The sequence below is a fragment of the Rhodnius prolixus genome, unplaced genomic scaffold (assembly GCF_049639745.1).
Source record: "Rhodnius prolixus isolate KJV_2025 unplaced genomic scaffold, Rpr scaffold_1, whole genome shotgun sequence".
Lineage (NCBI taxonomy): Eukaryota > Metazoa > Arthropoda > Insecta > Hemiptera > Reduviidae > Rhodnius > Rhodnius prolixus.
In genome coordinates, this window is record NW_027411581.1 from 7,348,123 (window position 1) to 7,364,956 (window position 16,834).

At 34.4% G+C, this 16,834-nt stretch overlaps 1 protein-coding gene and 1 long non-coding RNA gene across 2 annotated transcripts in view; both read right to left on the reverse strand.

The window, feature by feature from the left end:
• The window catches only part of LOC141453662 (uncharacterized), a 354,403-nt gene that overhangs the window by 80,418 nt on the left and 257,151 nt on the right, over positions 1-16,834 (reverse strand). The gene's annotated exons all lie outside the window — the stretch shown is intronic.
• LOC141453504 (uncharacterized) lies at positions 7,389-11,911 on the reverse strand. Its single transcript, XM_074126852.1, has 3 exons — positions 11,803-11,911; positions 10,357-10,423; positions 7,389-8,025 (listed from the first exon to the last, which is right to left on the reverse strand). Exons 1-3 carry the CDS (start codon positions 11,830-11,832, stop codon positions 7,550-7,552), a joined length of 573 nt encoding a protein of 190 aa, XP_073982953.1. The 5' UTR covers positions 11,833-11,911; the 3' UTR covers positions 7,389-7,549.

Below are 16,834 nucleotides of genomic sequence, written 5' to 3' on the forward strand. Positions count from 1 at the left end.
TCTTTGCTTCATCGTATAATATATTATATTATACAGACAAAAATTGTTCTGAATATCCCATGAACTATTATGACAAGAAAATTACAAACTTTATTATATATATAATTACATATACAAATTCTCTACGTTTAGGTACAGAAATCATTGAAATCAAATAAGTTCGAAAAGAGATATAAACTGTTGAAATTTGCATAAATTGAAAAACCTCTAAAATTTAACCTTCAATATGTCGTAAACTATTATCTCTAAAACATCACCATTGGTACTAGTTATACGGCACTTTATTGTCAACATTTCGGTAAAAATATCGTAGAATTCTGATAAATCCGGAAAAAAATATAAACGTTAGAAACTTCTCTGAATTCGAAACGAGATGAAAACGTGAAAAAATTGATCTTGAATATCTCCTAAACTGTTATTTCTAGAACAATGCAATTTATATTCCTTATAAAACCTACAATTCTCTACATTCCGGTACTGAAATCATTGAAATCAGATAAGTTCGAAAAGAGATATAAAGTGTTGAAATTTGTATGAATTGGAGAACCTCAAAAATTTAACCCTTAATATGTCGTAAACTATTATCTCTAGAACGTCGCCATTGGTACCAGTTATACGGCTCTTTATTGTCTACATTTCGGTAAAGAAATCATAGATTTCAGATAAATACGGAAAGAGATATAAACGTTTGAAATTTCTCTGTATTCGAAAAGAGTTTAAAAAAGTGAAAAATTTGATCTTGAATATCTCCTAAACTGTAATTTCTAGAAGAACGCAATTTATATTCCTAATACAACTTACAATTCTCTACATTTTGGTACTGAAATCATTGAAATCAGATAAGTTCGAAAAGAGATATAAAGTGTTGAAATTTGTATGAATTGGAGAACCTCAAAAATTTAACCCTTAATATGTCGTAAACTATTATCTCTAGAACGTCGCCATTGGTACCAGTTATACGGCTCTTTATTGTCTACATTTCGGTAAAGAAATCATAGATTTCAGATAAATACGGAAAGAGATATAAACGTTTGAATTTTCCCCCTATTCGAAACGAGTTTGAAAACGTTAAAAAAATTGATCTTGGATATCTCCTAAACTGTAATTTCTAGAAGAACGCAATTTATATTCCTAATACAACTTACAATTCTCTACATTTTGGTACTGAAATCATTGAAATCAGATAAGTTCGTAAAGAGATATAAAGTGTTGAAATTTGTATGAATTGGAGAACCTCAAAAATTTAACCCTTAATATGTCGTAAACTATTATCTCTAGAACGTCGCCATTGGTACCAGTTATACGGCTCTTTATTGTCTACATTTCGGTAAAGAAATCATAGATTTCAGATAAATACGGAAAGAGATATAAACGTTTGAAATTTCTCTGTATTCGAAAAGAGTTTAAAAAAGTGAAAAATTTGATCTTGAATATCTCCTAAACTGTAATTTCTAGAAGAACGCAATTTATATTCCTAATACAACTTACAATTCTCTACATTTTGGTACTGAAATTATTGAAATCAGATAAGTTCGAAAAGAGATATGAAGTGTTGAAATTTGTATGAATTGGAGAACCTCAAAAATTTAACCCTTAATATGTCGTAAACTATTATCTCTAGAACGTCGCCATTGGTACCAGTTATACGGCTCTTTATTGTCTACATTTCGGTAAAGAAATCATAGATTTCAGATAAATACGGAAAGAGATATAAACGTTTGAATTTTCCCCCTATTCGAAACGAGTTTGAAAACGTTAAAAAAATTGATCTTGGATATCTCCTAAACTGTAATTTCTAGAAGAACGCAATTTATATTCCTAATACAACTTACAATTCTCTACATTTTGGTACTGAAATCATTGAAATCAGATAAGTTCGAAAAGAGATATAAAGTGTTGAAATTTGTATGAATTGGAGAACCTCAAAAATTTAACCCTTAATATGTCGTAAACTATTATCTCTAGAACGTCGCCATTGGTACCAGTTATACGGCTCTTTATTGTCTACATTTCGGTAAAGAAATCATAGATTTCAGATAAATACGGAAAGAGATATAAACGTTTGAATTTTCCCCCTATTCGAAACGAGTTTGAAAACGTTAAAAAAATTGATCTTGGATATCTCCTAAACTGTAATTTCTAGAAGAACGCAATTTATATTCCTAATACAACTTACAATTCTCTACATTTTGGTACTGAAATCATTGAAATCAGATAAGTTCGAAAAGAGATATAAAGTGTTGAAATTTGTATGAATTGGAGAACCTCAAAAATTTAACCCTTAATATGTCGTAAACTATTATCTCTAGAACGTCGCCATTGGTACCAGTTATACGGCTCTTTATTGTCTACATTTCGGTAAAGAAATCATAGATTTCAGATAAATACGGAAAGAGATATAAACGTTTGAATTTTCCCCCTATTCGAAACGAGTTTGAAAACGTTAAAAAAATTGATCTTGGATATCTCCTAAACTGTAATTTCTAGAAGAACGCAATTTATATTCCTAATACAACTTACAATTCTCTACATTTTGGTACTGAAATCATTGAAATCAGATAAGTTCGAAAAGAGATATAAAGTGTTGAAATTTGTATGAATTGGAGAACCTCAAAAATTTAACCCTTAATATGTCGTAAACTATTATCTCTAGAACGTCGCCATTGGTACCAGTTATACGGCTCTTTATTGTCTACATTTCGGTAAAGAAATCATAGATTTCAGATAAATACGGAAAGAGATATAAACGTTTGAATTTTCCCCCTATTCGAAACGAGTTTGAAAACGTTAAAAAAATTGATCTTGGATATCTCCTAAACTGTAATTTCTAGAAGAACGCAATTTATATTCCTAATACAACTTACAATTCTCTACATTTTGGTACTGAAATCATTGAAATCAGATAAGTTCGAAAAGAGATATAAAGTGTTGAAATTTGTATGAATTGGAGAACCTCAAAAATTTAACCCTTAATATGTCGTAAACTATTATCTCTAGAACGTCGCCATTGGTACCAGTTATACGGCTCTTTATTGTCTACATTTCGGTAAAGAAATCATAGATTTCAGATAAATACGGAAAGAGATATAAACGTTTGAATTTTCCCCCTATTCGAAACGAGTTTGAAAACGTTAAAAAAATTGATCTTGGATATCTCCTAAACTGTAATTTCTAGAAGAACGCAATTTATATTCCTAATACAACTTACAATTCTCTACATTTTGGTACTGAAATCATTGAAATCAGATAAGTTCGTAAAGAGATATAAAGTGTTGAAATTTGTATGAATTGGAGAACCTCAAAAATTTAACCCTTAATATGTCGTAAACTATTATCTCTAGAACGTCGCCATTGGTACCAGTTATACGGCTCTTTATTGTCTACATTTCGGTAAAGAAATCATAGATTTCAGATAAATACGGAAAGAGATATAAATGTTTGAATTTTCCCCCTATTCGAAACGAGTTTGAAAACGTTAAAAAAATTGATCTTGGATATCTCCTAAACTGTAATTTCTAGAAGAACGCAATTTATATTCCTAATACAACTTACAATTCTCTACATTTTGGTACTGAAATTATTGAAATCAGATAAGTTCGAAAAGAGATATGAAGTGTTGAAATTTGTATGAATTGGAGAACCTCAAAAATTTAACCCTTAATATGTCGTAAACTATTATCTCTAGAACGTCGCCATTGGTACCAGTTATACGGCTCTTTATTGTCTACATTTCGGTACAGAAATCATTTTTTTTTTTTTAAATTATGTCCGCAGTTATTGTTTATTTTCGCGTTTCACCAACCAGGAACTCGCGAACAGGTTGGGAAACGCTGTTAGAGAGGATAAAATGAAATATTACAGAGAATTCCATTTTAAAAAGGGCTAGAAATTCATTTCCAAAGAAATTTGGGGAAACAAAGAAGGATAACTTTTAGGTTCTAGATGAATGGATCAAAGAATACATCAAAAGGGTTGAGACATCATTTCCAAAAAATAATTTGGGGAAATGCAGGATGCTAATTTTGAACTTATAGTCGATTTGAAAGAAAGAATAAAGAATGCAATAGAAAAGTTTAGAAAGCAATTCCAAAAAATAATTTGGGGAAATGAAGGATGCTAATTTTGAACTTATAGTCGATTTGAAAGAAAGAATAAAGAATACAATAGAAAAGTTTAGAAAGCAATTCCAAAAAGTAATTTGGGGAAATAAAGGATGCTAATTTTGAACTTATAGTCGATTTGAAAGAAAGAATAAAGAATACAATAGAAAAGTTTAGAAAGCAATTCCAAAAAATAATTTGGGGAAATAAAGGATGCTAATTTTGAACTTATAGTCGATTTGAAAGAAAGAATAAAGAATACAATAGAAAAGTTTAGAAAGCAATTCCAAAAAATAATTTGGGGAAATAAAGGATGCTAATTTTGAACTTATAGTCGATTTGAAAGAAAGAATAAAGAATACAATAGGAAAGTTTAGAAAGCAATTCCAAAAAGTAATTTGGGGAAACCAAGAATGATAATTTTTTATAAGTCAAGACGTATTATTAATATTAATTTGTAGATAATAATTAAATGATAGCATGCTATTTTCATGTAAGAATAATATATAAATAATTGATAATGAAGTCTTACCTTGTTTAAAGAATATCCAATTTCATCAGCATCACAACAGATCACCTGTTTTTTGGCACAACATTTGGCAGTAAGATGAAATTACGTAATATGAATGAAATGTTGGGTACTTGTTGATTTGTGTACTTTTATACGTTTAATTAACGATTACAGTTAACTTTTAAAACTATAAATTTTTGTTAAGGAGTAGGTATAATATTACGAACATGGTTTCGAATTGTTGCTGTAGTTTATCGGAAGTTACATTTTACGAAAATAAGTTTCAATCTAAGTTTCCCGGTGTTTTGCAAAGATATAAGTAATTTTGTAATAATAAATCAATAAAAAGCGAATTATTAAACTTTTTAATAGGAAATATGCATAATTCCTTATAGAATAATAACTAAGAATAAAAAATCATTTATTTTTTTTATTCGTTTTAATATTCAATTTATTCGAGTTGGTGTGGGTCCGAAGTGAACCTGTGCTTTGGTTGATTTTATGATCGTTTACAGGATTCTTATATTTACAAGTTATTCGAGTTGGAGTTATTATTAGAGTCAAATCTGGAAGCAACACAAAAAGATAGCTGAAGCTAATATTAGATTAGCTAATATCTAGATTTTAAGAATTTTTAATTACTAAAAACAAGAAGACTTGTTTTAAAAACGTAATAATTGTTACCTGTCAGAAAAGAATTCTTAACAAGGGATTTCTATTTTTTTGATAGACTACAATCACCATGGATATTAACAGCTGTAATTCTCACAGACCTAAGTGGTGGATATAATATCGTATATATATTTTAAAGTAAGAATTATTGTTCACATTTTTCTTTAAATTTACGTAACTTATGTTGTCTAATTAAAGTATAGTGAAATAGCAGATTATCTAGAAGGAACCTGGAACAATGTTTCGAAAGAAAAACCTCGTATAACTTCCTCTTACCGCAATTAGGTATTTAAAAGGAAGGAAATTTAAGGAAGTGCAAGCTAGTTAGGCGAGAAATTAGTGGTTTTCCGGTTTGAAAAACCGCCTGTATTAAATGTTAAAAAAATAGAGCTGTGTTTTTCTTTTCATTCATGACGATAATCGAAGGAAAATTAAGTGCGATCTGGTTAGACGAGAAATTGGAGGTTTTCTGATGTGGATTACTGCTATTTAGGTCAGAAGTAAATGTTAGTAATAGGTTAGGGCTTTAACATTCAATTTGGTACTAAAAAGTAGTCGATATCGAAGTTATATATATATATATATATTTTAGCAGTTATCATAATCTAGAATAAAAATCTTTAAAAACTACAAAAGATTTATTGAAATGTTACTTTTGGTTAGCCAATTTTGTTCAAGTTTAAAATTTTAGTTAAATATTTCACCCTTTTTAATATTTAATAAATAATAAAGTACCTGAAATGGCCCTTTCCAGGAAGTCCAAACATCCTTCTAACTCGGAAGTAGTTTAGTGCCTTATACAAAACGTTTTCCGTAAGAAAAAACTGTTTCATATAAAAGTTGCGAAACTATGTGTGAGCTATAAGTTGCTACAGGTTTCAAGATACGTAATAGCCTTAGCAGTTATTTAAGAAAAACGAGCCGAATAATTTATTTAGTAACGAGGCAATCAATGCTTTTCCACATCTAACTACAACCATTCACACCGACCTGAGTATTCCTTTCGTATCCTGCTTAGTCAAATCCCATTTACTTGGAAATTCCATTCCAATCTAATCCACTCATCCTCGATGAATGGTGTAGGCATTTGCAAGCAATTTCCGGTCTAAACATATTTTCGGAAACTTCAAAAACCTGAAACTTAACCTCGGAAACAAGTTTAGATTTATGTTTTTGTTTTTTTAAACTTCTCCAAATTGAAATCTAATTTCTCAGATTTACCAAAACAGAGCTCAGAGAAAATTAGCAACGTGGTGCAGAGTACAAAATGGTTGTGAACAGCTGGTCTAAAAATAGTACAACATAACCAAAGTTTTGAATTGATCTTGGACAAAACGTACATAGCTTAGGTCTAAGAGATTGATTTCCCCGAAGGAGTAAATAGACTCCAGTAAACAGACTAGCCAATTCTTCGTGGATTTTTAACGTCGCTTCAGTTATCTCTCACTTTAACAACACGAACTATGCACACATACACTGACACCACAAACTCTCCACATAATGCCACAGGGCCAGCAGAGTCAGTTTGCATCTACTTGGGCTTAGCGTTGTCCAAAAGAAGATTCATTTTTAAATCCACACATAACTCATTTGCCCTGTATTTATGCACAAACACTCATTTAATCCAAGGATCTCTTTGAGACAGTTGTGGATTTAACTTATAGCCAATGCCTTTGAAATCAACAACTGTTAATCAGTGATTTTCTTCTGTTTCCGTCTCGTACTCAAGAATCACATAAATGAAGTCAAAAATCTGTACTCCAAACTGATTATTCTACCTCTGATGATGGATTAAATTCCGAAATCGATCAGGAATACAATAAACATGCTTATTATGGCAGAAAGATGTTATCCAGCACTGGAGGACCTAACTACATTTTGAAAAAACAGTTTAGATTTAATCTTTTTTCAGGGCATAATTTTACTTGGGTTTTGTGACGTCACGCCACCTGTTGAACGATCGCTTTACTACAGTGAAGGATTACATTATTGAAGTCGACTATCTCTTAAGGCAAAAAGAACTTAATGAAGAAATTTGCCGGAAGAGGAAGGCTAGTGGGTCTGCACAGCTCTTTGTGTTTTTTAATTTAATATCTATTCAACTATAACGTGTTTACAAGATTTTATTTCAAATTATCCAGTATAAAAATACAAAACAAATGAAGTACAAACTGTACAAATGCGAGCGAACGATGAAACTTCCGAGATGATGACGTTAAAAATTACTTTTAGATGACTGTTGCGCGGGAACGTTATTTACCGCCATTTACCAACCGCCATGATGGCCTCCACCATAACCGCCAAGATGACCGCCAGCGTAAGAGTGAAGATTGTAATTAGCATAGCTGTTTGCTCCATGTCCATAACCAGCGCCTCCATAACCTCCGAATCCTCCTCGGCCACCACCATATCCACCAGCATAACCGCCATGTCCGTAACCGGCTGCACCATATCCTCCATAACCACCATATCCTCCGTACGCACCATGTCCATAACCACCGTATCCGCCAGCTAGACCTGCTCCGTGACCATATCCACCATAACCGCCTCCAAAAGCGCCGTGTCCTCCGTAGCCACCTACTCCAGCCTGTGGCAAGGCTCCTAGTACGTGTGCGCCACCAAGACCATAGCTGCCGTGGCCGTCACCTAAACCTCCGTAACCATGTGGATGTGCGGATCCTTGCCAATGTCCATGGTAGGCATGATCTATGCCGTAATTATATTTACCTTCATGTGGTTTGGCTGTACACAGAAAAAAAAAGGCATTGGTTTAAAGTCAAATTTATTGGTGACGTTTTCCGTTCAATCAAAATTCAATCAAAGACACTGTTTTTGGAGCAGGAAGGTTTGACTAACCTCCATTGCGTTGAAATTCCGAGTTTGGGAAAAGAGGTATCGAAAAGTGCGAATTTCTTTAATTGGTATTTCAGTTTTCCGTGAATAACCGATAATCCATTCTAGATGATATCTTTAAATTGCAAGAAGTCAGACAAATCAATGGTAATTACTGATAAAATAAATAAATATATAATTGTTAAGTTCATTCCAGTATTAGAACTGAAACAGGTCCAAACTTGTCTTCCAGAAAGTAATCAGAAGAACGCTATGTTTGACTGAACTCAAAGAAAAGACCAATTTTGGGAATGAGTACAGTAATGTGAAAATGACATTGGAATGCGTTTTTCCAAGCTTACTCTATCCATCCCTTACAATTCTGGTGTCCCAGGTTCTATTTCGGTGTCCCAGGATTGGAGGAAGAATCAACATCTGCAATACTCAAATAGTGGTGCTAATACCAAAGGATTTTTTAAGATATTGAATTGAATAACAAAATTGGAATCAATTACTCTTAGGGAAATTCAAACTCAAGGCTTTCAATCTGTTTCCTAGTTCGAGCGAATACCAGGAACAACCTGACCTTAAAGGATACCAGAATCGACATTTTGGTCTAAATAGTTTTGTCCTTTCAGTTAACATAAATCTTTTAATGGTGTTGCTGAACATTTCAGCTAATAATTCAGTCTATTCTTAAGCAAGGCTATACCAATCAACAGCATTGCTTTGCGTGGTTACTATCGATGGAAACGTCACTTTTACAGCCCACTTCCGTTGCTTGGAAAAACCTTCAATTTCCTGTCAATAAAGGCTAGACTTTACGACGTAAAAAATCATTTACTTTAAAAAAAAATTATAACAGAAGTAAATACTAAAATTAGCGCTGACTAATTAGTGAAGAAAAAATAATTTTCTGATAACATTTTATCTCTTGCTCAGTAATTAGCTAATCTTATCGCTAAACTGTTCACTAATTACTAGGTGAAATACAAAAAAAGGCGAATTAGTGTCCATTTTTTTAAGGTGGGCTTTACTTCCAACTACCAAATTAGGTCTAGCGGACGGAGGCGTTCTAGCTAGCGTACTTTACTACAAAGTTCTCATAATAAACATTAAGGGTATAGATTGGGAATGTAGCCTAGTACAGCAATACATCTTAGCTTTGCGGGTCTAGCCTATAACCGCTCGGCTACCGTGGCGACTAGCAAACATACTTTACTATAAATTTCTCATATTAACCATTAAAGGTATAGACTGGGAATATAACCTAGTACCGCAATACATCTTAGCTTTGCGGGTCGAGCCTCTAAACGCTCGGCTACCGTGGCGACTAGCAAACATACTTTACTATAAATTTCTCATATTAACCATGAAAGGTATAGACTGGGAATATAACCTAGTACCGCAATACATCTTAGCTTTGCGGGTCGAGCCTCTAACCGCTCGGCTACCGTGGCGACTAGCAAACATACTTTACTATAAATTTCTCATATTAACCATTAAAGGTATAGACTGGGAATATAACCTAGGACCGCAATACATCTTAGCTTTGCGGGTCGAGCCTCTAACCGCTCGGTTACCGTGACGCCTAATAAATTATTATCAGGGATTTCTCATTTATTTTAGAATTAAATTAGTTCTTCAGTTAACTAGAAAACTTTATCGAGTTATCTTTCAAGTTTTCTTTGATTCTTTAAGGTTCTTGGGTTTCATTCAGTATCAGAGACTAATAACCTTCAGGCTAAGGAAGAGCACTGTATTAGACAAAGGTTATTCATTTTCTTTTAAGGAAATTTCCTGAAGAAAGGAAATGATATATAATTTTCAAAATATAATAGTTATGGAACCTTTATTTAGGAAGTGTGACCAGTATTTTGATGAACTGGAGGTTAGAGTTATCTTTCTCCTCTAACCTGGAGGGCACCTCTTAAATGATACAGAACTGACTGGAAACCAAAGAGTTAATTTACTCCCAAGTACCAAGAAAAAACTAAAAATTAAACATTGTGTGCTTCAAAGAGCAAACTCTTTACAAACAACTATTATCAGCTTTGAAGCTATCAGAATTACAAAGCTAATCTTTAACGAAGCATATGAGCCCCCCCCCAAAAAAAGGCGGGGATCTCCACATTTTTAAACCGCCTAAAAGTTACCAAAAAATTTTAGGAATATTCTTAAGTAACCTGAGTTAAGACAGAGAATGAGATGTTTCGCATAAAAGTTACCCACTCTACTTACCTACAGCTGTATGACTGTTACCATGGGCTGAAACCACAGCAATGAAGCACGCCACGACGACTGCAATCTGAAAACAAAAACAAAACAAAAATTACGTTTCAGTGTTAGAAATTAATCGCTACCTATAAATATCGCGGTTGCAATAAATTTAGAATCTAAACGAAAATTATTAACATTTCTATCAACTTTTTACGAAAAAAACAGCGATTAGTAAAGTCAACATCTGTAAATAAATCTGAAGCATCAAACATTGCCGATGAAAAGAACTTCGAAACCACTTAAAAATCTCAAATATATCTCAAATAGCCAGTGATCTTTGGATTTAAGCCAGAGTTTTTTCTGAGAAATTTCTCTTGACACTTAGAGTACAGTTTTTCATGCTGAAATTTGTGGTAATTAGATCTGTAATGAGTAGAACCTGAGTAAGGGCACTGAAATTGAGTAAATTCTTAGTTGCTCAGACTGCCAGGGTGCTGTTAAAGTGGTAACACTTTATAAAACAACCTTATCTCTTGTTTGAGAAGTCCCCAGAGGCAGCTTTCCCGCTACAGTAAAGATATTCCTTGAATGGTATCCTATTCACATTGGTCCAGAACACTATTATTGGGCGCACCATGTGAACGGCTCTTTAGCACTAAATAGCGTGACAAATCTGGGATGAATGTTACTGGTATCAAAACACAGTAAAAAGCTTTCGCCTGATCGGTATAAAGTCAGAACCGAGAAGACGCTGAAGGTGAGTATGAATTAGAAATTATTCTCTGTTGACTGTTTTCCGCATAGGGCACGATAGGATCAGGATATAAATTGGGATTATTTAACCCCGGAAGCTCTGTGCGCAGGCTTGGCACAAGAAGTGGAGAAGAAGAAAAACGGCTACATCCTGTTTGATGACGCTGTTATCGCGGGGTAGCAGTCTGAGATATTTGGGGCTCTCTGCGGCCAGTGAATTTCAGAACAAAATGGAAGCAAGGAGGGGGTGATCCAAGAGATGGTAGAAGGTGGGTAGCCCCTTGAAAACCTCCCATTACGATTGAAGGTTTTAAGAGCCCCAAAAAGGGTACCCAAATAAAACATTAGCTTTAAATTATCGACTTTGTTTTGTTTTGTCTTTGTTTGATCGTGGCCCAGTACTTCAGAGTATCTATTTCCGGTTAGAACTAAAGTATTTTGGCCATACCTTTTCTTACTACGAATGTGAGAAATTAAAACAAAGCCTGGAGTGAAATTTCAGTAATCCGAGAGTACTTTAACTGGGCGGAAATAGATAACCGGAAGGAAATGTCTATTCTGAACGTCAAAAGACAACACAAAAAACTCTGAAAGTCAAACTTAACTTATCCCACAAAAATCAAGATCAATTTCTACCGCTAAAGGAAGACTAAATTTTTGTATTTCCGTTTCTATTGTGATTTTTTACACAAGAAAAAAGAATTCAAGTCTTACCTTGGCCGACATGTTGGTAGTGTTTTCCATGTTAGTTGTGTGGTTAATGATATCGGATTATGGGACCAGTAAACTTTTATATACAGTTAACTCCAAGGACAGTGTTAACTCTTACCGGCCCGCCAGGGGTAGGCCCCACTTCCTTTTCTGTGTCTGCGCGCAAACCCTCCACTAAACTCCACCTATCACAGATCTTTCTTTCTTGCCAATACGCGAACTTCATGACGTATAGCCAAAACATGAACGTAATAAATAATGTAAGGGTATTACTCTAACGTACTACCAGCAATCTGTTGCTTTCCTAACAATAGTCTAGTTACACAATATGCTACAGCTTTATCTCACTCACGGATACAATCATTATTTTTTCTTAATTATTTACGAAAAATAGTAATTGTTTACTCACTCTTGCTGGGTTAAAGGAAAATATGGCGAACAAGGGAGATTGCTTATATCGAGTTTTCACAGGAAATATTAGTTTCGAAGTTCATTGCAACAGGAAAAGAGGTTTACAGGAAATGGTGTGAACAAAACACCTCAAAAAAGGAAAATAGCCGGAAGTACATTAACATGGCAAAATGTGAAAGTGAAATTAACATTACAGTTTCCGGAGAATCCACCCGATAAAGTATTTCCAGACAAAAGTTGAATTGAAAGTAATAGAATGAAAGATGATTGCCAATTTCAGATATACTCGCGTAAAATTTCAGCCAAATTATGACTGAAATTTGCTATAATCTTTTTTTTTCCCTTTTTGTATTAATGAATCAATCACTTAAGTGGTTGGCATTTCAACCGGATATGCATCACTTTACTACGTAATGGATTGCCTACAAAGTAAATTCAAGACTACTGTCGTACTGTATTGGTTTTATGATGGAAACGCAGCTTACCTCATCCTGGAAATCAGAACAGATTATGTGGCTAATGAATAGGTTCTTTCATGGACCTGGAAACCTACTTCTGCATATTTATATGGCAGTGATGAAATCAATTTCCAGGTACTCGCTGTTAATCCGAAGTTAGGTGGTAAATTACTACTGTCCAAAGACAATAGTAACAATCTTTAAGCACCTTATTCGAGGAATTTCACCCAAAATAACTGTAGATCTACTTAATCAGTGCCGTCGAATGCTTTAAAAGTTATGTTGGGTATGTTGATTTAGCGCTGCAAAGACACATCCTAGTCAATTGGTCTACGGAATGGTGGTCAGTAAAGTTGTCTACTGAAGTGACACAAGATGAGACGTGGTAACACCCACAACGTAGACGCTTTTTAGTAGTCACGAACCAGGAACATATCTCCATAAATCTATGGTAGTCTGTACTATGTTCACTTAGAAATCAAGTTGTAGAGGTTCTAAGAAAAATCAAATACTGCCTCAAAATGATCTCCTTAGATCTATTGTGGTCTGTACTATGTTGTGTACACTTTAAAAGTAGATTTAATATCAAGTTGTAGAGGTTCTGAGAAAAATCAAATACTGTTTCTAAATGACTGGCTTCATCGTCTGGTACAACAGTACGAGCAGTCTTTATGTAAAACAGTCTTTATGAAGCTTTAAGCGAGTTACAAGAGCTGGAAAGTCAGTAAAGATTTTTTTTAATTGTTAAGGTGGCACCTCACGATTGGCAAGTTGGTAGGAGAGTTTCACGTGTCATCAAATGACCTTCTTTTATGTCCTATTCGGAAGCGGCTCAGATTCGCCTATCCTCGACGTATACATCGGAAAGAGGAGCTCCATCTGTTTGGAAATAGCTTTTGATTTCCCTCAGGTGATTATCAGTGAGCAATGTGGCTTTGAGGCTTGAGAGCATTGAACTATATTTTAGGCTCCGAGGAATGTTACACTAGATCCTCAAAAGTCGCATTGATAAGGGCCATTTTAGCCTCTCATCTCACTTTGTCTACACTCTATTCTAATCTCAAAGCACGAGTGTTTTGTACTCGCGTCGATAAAGGCCATTTTAGCCTCTCATCTCACTTTGTCTACACTCTATTCTAATCTCAAAGCGCGAGTGTTTTGTACTCGCATTGATAAGGGCCATTTTAGCTACTCATCTAACTTTGTCTACACTCTATTCTAATCTCAAAGCGCGAGTGTTTTGTACTCGCGTTGATAAGGGCCATTTTAGCCTCTCATCTCACTTTGTCTACACTCTATTCTAATCTCAAAGCGCGAGTGTTTTGTACTCGCGTTGATAAGGGCCATTTTAGCCTCTCATCTAACTTTGTCTACACTCTATTCTAATCTCAAAGCGCGAGTGTTTTGTACTCGCGTTGATAAGGGCCATTTTAGCCTCTCATCTCACTTTGTCTACACTCTATTCTAATCTCAAAGCACGAGTGTTTTGTACTCGCGTCGATAAAGGCCATTTTAGCCTCTCATCTCACTTTGTCTACACTCTATTCTAATCTCAAAGCGCGAATGTTTTGTACTCGCGTTGATAAGGGCCATTTTAGCCTCTCATCACACTTTGTCTACACTCTATTCTAATCTCAAAGCGCGAGTGTTTTGTACTCGCATTGATAAGGGCCATTTTAGCCTCTCATCTCACTTTGTCTACACTCTATTCTAATCTCAAAGCGCGAGTGTTTTGTACTCGCGTTGATAAGGGCCATTTTAGCCTCTCATCTCACTTTGTCTACACTCTATTCTAATCTCAAAGCGCGAGTGTTTTGTACTCGCGTTGATAAGGGCCATTTTAGCCTCTCATCTAACTTTGTCTACACTCTATTCTAATCTCAAAGCGCGAGTGTTTTGTACTCGCGTTGATAAGGGCCATTTTAGCCTCTCATCTCACTTTGTCTACACTCTATTCTAATCTCAAAGCACGAGTGTTTTGTACTCGCGTCGATAAAGGCCATTTTAGCCTCTCATCTCACTTTGTCTACACTCTATTCTAATCTCAAAGTGCGAGTGTTTTGTACTCGCGTTGATAAAGGCCATTTTAGCCTCTCATCTCACTTTGTCTACACTCTATTCTAATCTCAAAGCGCGAGTGTTTTGTACTCGCATTGATAAGGGCCATTTTAGCTACTCATCTCACTTTGTCTACACTCTATTCTAATCTCAAAGCGCGAATGTTTTGTACTCGCGTTGATAAGGGCCATTTTAGCCTCTCATCACACTTTGTCTACACTCTATTCTAATCTCAAAGCGCGAGTGTTTTGTACTCGCATTGATAAGGGCCATTTTAGCCTCTCATCTCACTTTGTCTACACTCTATTCTAATCTCAAAGCGCGAGTGTTTTGTACTCGCGTTGATAAGGGCCATTTTAGCCTCTCATCTCACTTTGTCTACACTCTATTCTAATCTCAAAGCGCGAGTGTTTTGTACTCGCATTGATAAGGGCCATTTTAGCCTCTCATCTCACTTTGTTTACACTCTATTCTAATCTCAAAGCGCGAGTGTTTTGTACTCGCGTTGATAAGGGCCATTTTAGCCTCTCATCACACTTTGTCTACACTCTATTCTAATCTCAAAACGCGAGTGTTTTGTACTCGCATTGATAAGGGCCATTTTAGCCTCTCATCTCACTTTGTCTACACTCTATTCTAATCTCAAAGCGCGAGTGTTTTGTACTCGCGTTGATAAGGGCCATTTTAGCCTCTCATCTCACTTTGTCTACACTCTATTCTAATCTCAAAGCGCGAGTGTTTTGTACTCGCATTGATAAGGGCCATTTTAGCCTCTCATCTCACTTTGTTTACACTCTATTCTAACCTCAAAGCGCGAGTGTTTTGTACTTAAGCAAATACCAGTCTCGAATTAAAACGCCTGGGAAGCAAGGCACAAAGAAATCTAACCACAAAGAAAAGCGAGCCTTCATAAAAACGAGAAATCAATGACCAGAAATATTACAGACTAAGTTAAGAAGCATTAAAATGATTGGCTTCTTTCATAGTAATAACAATAAACGATGAATTTAATAAAAGTTCAATCTTGAAAAATAATCTAAAAAAATATGAAAGAGAATTGATAATAACATTATGGAGGAAGTACTTAAAGATAATTCCAGAAATATGGGGGAAAAATAGAAGCAAAAACAAACGAAATAATAATACTTAGTTTTATCATTGAAAACCTTTTTTTCCAAACTGTTTTTGTAATCTACATTTCCTTTCAATTTTTTTTTTATTTCCTTTTGTTTGTTTTATTACTTTTGGTTTTGTTTTTAAATTAACTTTTATATTCTGTTTGATATCCGGTGTGTTAGAAGTTCCATTTGCAAAATACTGGAAGAAGCTATCTAATAAAAGATCTTAAGATGGTAACGGCGGTATTATGCTGAAGTTAATTGCTTTTTCTTTTTGTTCTTGTCTTCTTCTTCTTCTGTCTAACATTCATATTAGGTCAATTATTTTTCTAGCATGTATTTTTTTGTTTCATATTATTATTTATTCACATAGTTTTGACATTTAAGGTTGTCCTAGTACTATCGCTAAAATGTGCACATGTAGTCGATAAATGTTCTATTAGATTATTTTTATTTTATTCTGTGTTCCTAATAAGAGGAAGTTCTATGATCGTGAGAGATATTTAAAGATTATGATACACCGGAAATACAATGTTCTCGCTGATCTAAATCAAATCAAAAAAATGTACTTATATGTAAATAATATTTCCGTCTTAACATCATCGACGCTCCAGCCAGGAAGGTTTATGGGTTTAAATTCGTTAACAGTAAACTACAATTGTTTCTTTCAACTTTAGGCAAATTATTTAATTGCTGCTTATGAAAAGGTCTTGGATTTTACTTTGGCATTTCGCTGGTAAAATATTCAAAAAAAAAAAAAATGTCTGCAAGATCTGAATAAAGAGTTAAAATAAGAGCCATAAATTCTTGATTCAGTTCAATTATTTATTAAAGACTTTTCGTAACGTCATTCAGTCGTGTCGAGAGAGGAAGTTTCCTTTTACACCGGAAAAAAAAAAAAACACCCAACAGAGATCTTGTACATGCTCCCTTAAGTCGAATTACAAGTTAAACAGGAAATGTCCAGCGGATTTTCAAAAATGTAGGATG

What these genes read in the sequence shown, in the direction of transcription:
- LOC141453504 (XM_074126852.1), bottom strand. Translation starts at nt 11,832, where the DNA reads ATGGAAAACACTACCAACATGTCGGCCAAG. An exon ending in CTACCAACATGTCGGCCAAG is followed by an intron (nt 10,424 to 11,802) that starts GTAAGACTTGAA and finishes TTTTGTTTTCAG; the next exon opens with ATTGCAGTCGTCGTGGCGTG. An exon ending in TAACAGTCATACAGCTGTAG is followed by an intron (nt 8,026 to 10,356) that starts GTAAGTAGAGTG and finishes TTCTGTGTACAG; the next exon opens with CCAAACCACATGAAGGTAAA.